The sequence below is a fragment of the Epinephelus moara genome, chromosome 17 (assembly GCF_006386435.1).
Source record: "Epinephelus moara isolate mb chromosome 17, YSFRI_EMoa_1.0, whole genome shotgun sequence".
In the NCBI taxonomy this organism is placed as follows: Eukaryota; Metazoa; Chordata; class Actinopteri; order Perciformes; family Serranidae; genus Epinephelus; species Epinephelus moara.
Genome location: NC_065522.1, coordinates 19,972,718 through 19,980,454, shown reverse-complemented (window position 1 = coordinate 19,980,454; position 7,737 = coordinate 19,972,718). Strand labels below are relative to the sequence as shown.

At 39.6% G+C, this 7,737-nt stretch overlaps 1 protein-coding gene across 1 annotated transcript in view; it reads left to right on the top strand.

The window, feature by feature from the left end:
• The window catches only part of LOC126404497 (uncharacterized), a 34,457-nt gene that overhangs the window by 23,118 nt on the left and 3,602 nt on the right, over window positions 1-7,737 (top strand). Inside the window, exons 15-23 of the mRNA XM_050067757.1 lie at window positions 3,544-3,610; window positions 3,714-3,799; window positions 3,891-3,983; window positions 4,326-4,389; window positions 4,492-4,532; window positions 4,652-4,747; window positions 6,543-6,647; window positions 7,037-7,135; window positions 7,524-7,619. Of these exons, the coding sequence (XP_049923714.1) occupies window positions 3,544-3,610; window positions 3,714-3,799; window positions 3,891-3,983; window positions 4,326-4,389; window positions 4,492-4,532; window positions 4,652-4,747; window positions 6,543-6,647; window positions 7,037-7,135; window positions 7,524-7,619 (747 nt within the window). The remainder of the gene's footprint in view (window positions 1-3,543; window positions 3,611-3,713; window positions 3,800-3,890; window positions 3,984-4,325; window positions 4,390-4,491; window positions 4,533-4,651; window positions 4,748-6,542; window positions 6,648-7,036; window positions 7,136-7,523; window positions 7,620-7,737) is intronic.

Below are 7,737 nucleotides of genomic sequence, written 5' to 3'. Positions count from 1 at the left end.
ATTTCCATTTTATTTATAAGCCCAATATCGCAAATCACAATTTGCCTCACAGGGCTTTACAGCAAATGTGCCATTTTCTTTGTTTGCACCTGTGTTTTGTGTTGCACAGGTGTTTGAGGTGGTTACTAAGTGGTTGCTAGGAGCATTAATTGGTTGAGTACTTGAGTGTGTATTTTCACTTTCAGGCGAAGCCATTAGCCCAGAAGGTTTCAGCTACCACAGCGCAGGTAGCAGCAGTCCAGCCAAAGGAGCTGCCCAATACAATGTCTTTGCAGCTTTTTGGGCAGTTTCATCAAATATTATAAACCTCCCAACTTTCTCTTGCAGAATGTACCCGATTCAGAAAGTGCCACCACCCAGATGAATTCTGCTTCTGCAGAAACCACAACTGAGGAGGATCCTGACATATATTCCGCCGCTGGTATGAAGGTACAGCTGAATTTTGACTTCCATAAATGCCCTGCATGTAGATGAAAACATCTTAATACATTCAGCCTGATGCACTATTTTTATACTTCTGTCCATTTTTTTCGTATATTTCTTATTTATATAAGGTTTATTACCTCCACCAAGGAGGTTATGTTTTCGCCAGCATTGGTCTGTTTGTCTGTTTGATTGTCTGCAAAATAACCCAAAAAGTTATGAAAGGATTTTGATGAAATTTTCAGGAAAGGTGGATAATGAGACGAGGAACAGATGATAAAATTTTGGTGGTGATCGGTTGAAGCAAAGTGGATAAAATAATAAAATAGTGCTAAATAGCACTGTGTATTCACCGAATCTGATGCAGAGGGGGAGGGAATATCACCTACTTGGTGGAGGTCTGCACTCTGAGTGCTTTTCTAGTTTTATTATATTATTTTTTTTCCTTTTTTCATTATATTTATCACATTTTACCATATATTTATTTAAGATTTATTTTATTGAATGTATTTATTTATTTTTATTATTATTTGTATTATTTCTTGTTTTTAATTTCTTATTATATTTATCAAATTACCAAAGTGCTACATGCACAGTTTGGTTTAATTCAATTTCAGTTTTATTTATAAGCCCAATATCGCAAATCACAATTTGCCTCACAGGGCTTCACAGCATACGACATCCCTCTGTCCTTAGGACCCTCGCAGCGGATAAGGAAAAACTCAATGTTTTATTCACTGCACTCTTCAGAGCAATCAGCAAAGGTTATTATGTTTTCATTACTTATTTGTGTCCAGCTTGAACTGACTTGTTTGACATATTTCAGGTAAAGGAACTGGCCCAGATGTTTTCAGCTATCACAACCAACAAAACAGCAATCCAACCAAAGAGGAAACACAAGGGGGAACAAAAACTCGCACAGGTTGTAGAACCTCTGTAAATCACATCACTAATTTATCATAGAGTAATTAATAACACATATACCATATAATTTTGGTATGAATTATGTAATTCAGCATTAAAAGTCAGTCACATGAAGGTCAGCTTAACTCTGTGCCATTTTCTTTGTTTGCACCGGTGTTTTGTGTTGCACAGGTGTTTGAGGTGGTTACTAGGTGGTTGCTAGGAGCATTAATTGGTTGAGTACTTTAGTGTGTATTTTCACTTTCAGGCAAAGCCATTAGCCCAGAAGGTTTCAGCTACCACAGCACAGGTAGCAGCAGTCCAGCCAAAGGAGAAAGACAAGGAAGATCAAAACCTCACACAGGTACAGCACCAGTGCTTTGATTGTAGCATTCATAGCTTTGGTAGTGGGGCTGCTCGAGGGACGCCAATGTCAGATTTGTTTAGAAGTGGGTTAAAAAAAGAAATCGATACATGTTTTCATGATATTTTGCGTGGTGATATTGTATCGATACATCACTAAGTATCGATCTTTTATTATGTTAATTTTTGCAAATACACAGAATAATAACGAGAAGTTTGAAGTTGATTCTGATTGGTCAATCAACAAAATTCTGGTATAATTATTTGCATTACTATTTGTTTTCTCTTCAGATAAATCTGATAATTGTTGCTCGGTCTCTTTACTCATTTATTTATTGTCCACACACCTTCTCATTCTACGTATACATAGACGTATACCAGTGGCTTTACAGCCTACATTTTATTGATTATCTCTGATCCCCACGGTCAATTTGGTCATTGCGACAGTGCAAGGAACACCGCTGACGCTAGGTGGCGCCAAACTAAAAAAAAAAAAACGAATCCTATCTGTTGCCTCTTTAACGGTTTTATAGTACGTCCAGTGCCAGCCCTGTGCATAGTCAGTATAGGCGAATGCTAAGGGTGCCATCATCCATGGGGGGCGCCACAAATGGGGGAAGAAAAAAAAATCAAAATGTTTAGCTTTTACAATTATATAACGTTATTATTATTTTGAAATATCACATCAGGCCACACCAACATAATTACATAACAAAGCCTACTAAATAATAGAGAGGCCTTTTTTTCTGGGTTGAACAAGGCAATTTGTATTTTTTTTTGATTGATTGATTGACTTAATTAGCTAGGTAGTTTATTTGCATTTTGGTAATTAATGCACAATGCTTTGACTCGCTTAGGGCACCCAATGTGTTAGGGCCGGCACTGAGTCCGTCGACTCATGCATGACAGGTTCAGCAGAGCAGGCTGCGCCCCTTGGTGCATCTCCATTTTTGAATGCACACGGTCGTCTATGAAGATGTGGCACGCAGATCACTGCCAACCAAATTGTCTGTTGTTTTGTCGCTTCCCCTTATCTCAGTCTCGGTCCAGCCCTCTGTGTCTCTCTGGCCCAAACCCAGCGGGTCACACCTAGTGGAGGTTGGATATAGAATCAAAGCTCTATCCAGAATGAAAATGTATTTACAAATGACAGTGTTACAATAAAAAAGTACCCAAAACTGATTTAATTCGTTTGATATTAAAAATTAACCTTTAAATACCTGACACCAAATCTTAACATTCAGGCACAGGAAGTGTCAGACACCACAGCCCAGGAAACAGCAGTCCGACCCAAAACAGAAACCATTACTGGCACCATGTGCTTCTGTTGTATTGTATTCACTTTTGTGTCGGTGAAGATTCTCAGTCATCCAGGTCATGGTAATCGTAAGTGCTAATATCGTAGGCAACTGGACTTGCTTGCATTTCTTGAAGACGTTTTGCCTCTCATCCAAGAAGCTTCTTCAGTTCTAAATGACAGTGTCACCCCTGGTCCCACCTGACCCTAACGACTCATATGGTGGCCAGGTGGGTCAATGACTCACATTGTGACCGTAACGACTCTGAAACTAAGAGCTCACGTGACCCCTACGACTCTGCAAGGGTTTCCACCCACACAGGGTTTATAGCCCGCAACTTTGTACCAGTCATTTAGAACTGAAGAAGCTTCTTGGATGAGAGGCAAAACGTCTTTATGAAATGCAAGCAAGTCCAGTTGCCTACAATATTAGCGATTATATTACGAATGTATTCACTTTCACACCTTTAGGCAATTTTGGAAAACCTGAACCAGCTTGTCTGAAATAATATTGACTCTGTATTAACACCTTTTAACTTTACGCTTTTATCTGTCAGAATGTGCCAGTATCCCGGAGCGTCAACTCTGCAACAGCAACCACAATCAAGGAGAGGCCAAAATCCCGTACGTACAGGATCATAACTCAGTCAAAACAAGACTTTGTGTAACAATCTGAACAAATAAAGCAGCCATGGCTCAGACTCATCATCATCTCCTCTCACTCCAGCTTTTTCAACTCCACAACAACCTGTCCAAAGAGTGACAAACTCAAAAGCAGTCCAGCAGCTGCAGGAGTCCTGCACTGGTTTGCAGGTAAAGCAGATTTGTTGAGTTTCATTGACTATGAACAGAAACCAAAGAAGTCCTGTTCTTTATTTATTTAAATTGAATTACCATCTTTCAGGTCAATGGATCGGGCAGGGAGGTTTCAAGAACTCCTCTGGCCACAGTGGTCCAGCCTAAAGTGAAGGACAGGAATGATCAAACACCATCACAGGTGTGAAACCATTTGCTGTTTAGGACACAACATTATGATTTGCAGTTGCTCAGTAGGGCTTTCTGCAAGTTTAACACCTCCATGTTGTCCTGACTTAAAACCCAAATACAGCATAGCAAATGGAAACATGATGGCCACCATCCTGTCTCCTCTCAGGTAGCCCTGTTGAGCAAGTGGCTTCATTTTGAGCCACAAAACCCCTTTAGCATTGTACCTATGTTAGCACCACTAGCTGTGCTCACACTGCTAACGCACGAAAGGAATTTGTCATAGAAATACATTGTGCTGTTCTTTCAAGTGAAATGCCCCAAATGTTATCAACCATCCACCTTTTTCTGACAGAGTGTCCCCGATTCAACAAATTCTGCAGCAGTAGAGGCCACAACTAAGAAGGATCCCAAATCAGGTGTGCAGTAGTATGGTTTCTTCAATTGTTCTTCATTGCTTAAAAATATAAAAAAGAAAGAAAAAAAGAAAATCAAGCAATCACTGTTTTCTTTCTTTACAGTGTGTGAGACTGCGCAGCCTGATTCCTCCACTGGACTGAAGGTATCTGTACAGTGAGATCATGACTTATTGGCATGTCCTGTGGAGCAAATTTCACCACAAAGGTTACGATGTTATTATTTGAGTCTCTGGGCTTGTGCTGAGTGTTTTACATGTTCCAGGTGAAGGAACTGGCCCAGATGTTTTCAGCTGCCACAACCCAGGAAGCAGCAGTCCGACCAAAGAAGAAACGCAGAGGGGAACAGAATCTATCACAGGTACAAGACCCTGTGTAAATCTTATTTTTAACCTCACTATGTCTGCCAAGCTGTTTATATGGCCAATAACTAAGGAATAATGCTTGACAAGATGTCAATAATCAGTTAGTAATGGCCGCCATGAAGGTGTGAGCTATCCAACATGTAGCGGAGGCTACATCTAAAATCCATCTAAAAGTGATAACGGAAACCTCAAAGGGCATTATCCCACATATACCATGGTCACAAGAAATAGATAGTAAGTAGTATTCATTTATATTTTTATGCTTTTTGCAATCAAAATCCTAAGTTCCTCACAAGCCATAACTCTGTTTCCCTGGTGATGCTGACTTGGGGTCGATTCACAGCCTTTCGAGGATATCTTATAGAAGACAATTTACGATTTCACATACCGCAACAATGACACAATACCTAGAGCAATCATTACCACTCCTTCAGGTTCTTATGCAATGGAAATGTTTTTCACTACCCCAGGAAATAGGATTTTCCTTAAATTCGACTTAGCAATGGGAAATATTTCCATTTCAGTTTATAGAACCCTTTGGCTCAACTATTAGCCAGAAAGCAAACGTAATGTTAGCAAGACTCAAAGTCAAATACACTGTATGACCTAATTAGGTACACCGGTTCAACTGCTCTTTAATGCAAATAGCTAATCAGCCAATCACGTGGCAGCAATTCAATGCATCTAGGCATGTAGACATGGTCAAGACAACCTGCTGAAGTTCAAACTGAGCATCAGAATGGGGAAGAAAGGTGATTGAAGTGACTTTGAACGTGGCATGGTTGTTGGTGCCAGACGGGCTGGTCTGAGTATTTACTGGGATTTTCAGCACAACCATCTCTAGGGTTTACAGAGGATGGTCCCAAAAAGAGAAAATATCCAGTGAGCCAAAATGCCTTGTTGATGCCAGAGGTCAGAGGAGAATGGCCAGACTGGTTCAAGATGATAGAAAGGCAACAGGAAGTCAAATAAGCACTGGTTCCAACCAAGGTGTGCAGAAGACCATCTCTGAAGCAACAACACCTTGTCCAACCTTGAAGCAGATGGGCTACAGCAGCAGAAGACCACACCAGGTGCCACTCCTGTCAGCTAACAACAGGAAACTGAGGCTACAGTTCACACAGGCTCACCAAAACTGGACAATAGAAGATTGGAAAAACATTGCCTGGTCTGATGAGTCTGGATTTCTGCTGCCACATTCAGATGGTAGGGTCAGAATGTGGTGTAAACAACATGAAAGCATGGATCCGTCCTGCCTTGTATCAACGGTTCAGGCTGGTGGTGGTGTAATGGTGTGGGGGATATTTTCTTGGCACACTTTGGGCCTCTTAGTACCAACTGAGCATGGTTTAAACCGTACCTAATGTGGTGCCAGACGCAAGAAGCTTGCTGGATACTGAAAATGATCTATGTTATATTGTGTTTTGATTCATTTTTTGTGATCTTGTTTATTGGCTGTAAAATGCATACATACAATAGCTTCACAATTCATTGCTTTCTGCTTTNTGTGGGGGATATTTTCTTGGCACACTTTGGGCCTCTTAGTACCAACTGAGCATGGTTTAAACCGTACCTAATGTGGTGCCAGACGCAAGAAGCTTGCTGGATACTGAAAATGATCTATGTTATATTGTGTTTTGATTCATTTTTTGTGATCTTGTTTATTGGCTGTAAAATGCATACATACAATAGCTTCACAATTCATTGCTTTCTGCTTTAAAACGGGTGAACTAAACATACATTAGTATCATAATTTCATTGTTTGATACCTGAGTGCTTAATATCTTTTAGGTGAAGCTATTAGCCCAGGAACTTTCAAAGGCCACCACAGTCAGGGTAACAGCAGTCCAACCAAAGGAGAATGGCAAGGAAGATCCAAAGCTGTCACAGGTACAGGTGAGGATTTGCTGCTTTTCTGGTTTTATATCATTGTAAACTAAACTAAACTACCACACTTCAAGTCACATTCGCCCATTCACACACTTTCATACGCTGGTGGCAAGGCTGCTATAAGGTGCCACCTGCTACTCGCTTGTTAACACACTCAAACACTGATGGAACAGCCATTAGGAGCATTTTGGGGTTCAGTATCTTGCTCAAGGATACTTCGACATGTGGACTGGATCGAACCGCCGATCTTTTGATTGGTGGACAACCTGCTCTACCTTCTCAGCCACAGCCGCCCAATACAATGTCTTTGCTGCTGAAATAGAAAATACACATTCATTTTTTGCAGGTTTTTGGGCAGATTCAAATATTATAAACCTTCCAACTTTCTCTTGCAGAATGTACCCGATTCAGAAAGTGTCACCACCCAGATGAATTCTGCTTCTGCAGAAACCACAAATGAGGAGGAGGACATATATTCTGCCGCTGGTATGAAGGTACAGCTGAAATTTGACTTCCAGGAATGTCCTGCATGTAGATGAAAACATCGTAATACATTCAGCCTGATGCACTATTTTTAGACTTCTGTCCATTTTCTTATTTATATAAAGGTTTATTTTATTATATATCAATTTTCATTATATTTATTGCATTTTATCTTATATTTATATAAGGTTTATTTTATTGAATGTATTTATTTATTATTATTTATTTATTTATTTTTTTTAATTTTTTTATTTTTTTTTTAATTTCTTATTATATTTATCAAATTAAAAGTGCTACATGCACACTTTGGTTTAATGTTTCTTTACTGCACTCTTAGGTTATTATGTTTTCATTACTTATTTGTGTCCAGCTTGAACTGACTTGTTTGACATATTTCAGGTAAAGGAACTGGCCCAGATGTTTTCAGCTATCACAACCAACAAAACAGCAATCCAACCAAAGGGGAAACACAAGGGGGAACAAAATCTCATGCAGGTTATAGAACCTCTGTAAATCACATCACTAATTTATCAGAGAGTAATTAATAACACATACCATATAATTTTGGTATGAATTATGTAATTCAGCATTAAAAGTCAGTCACATGAAGGCC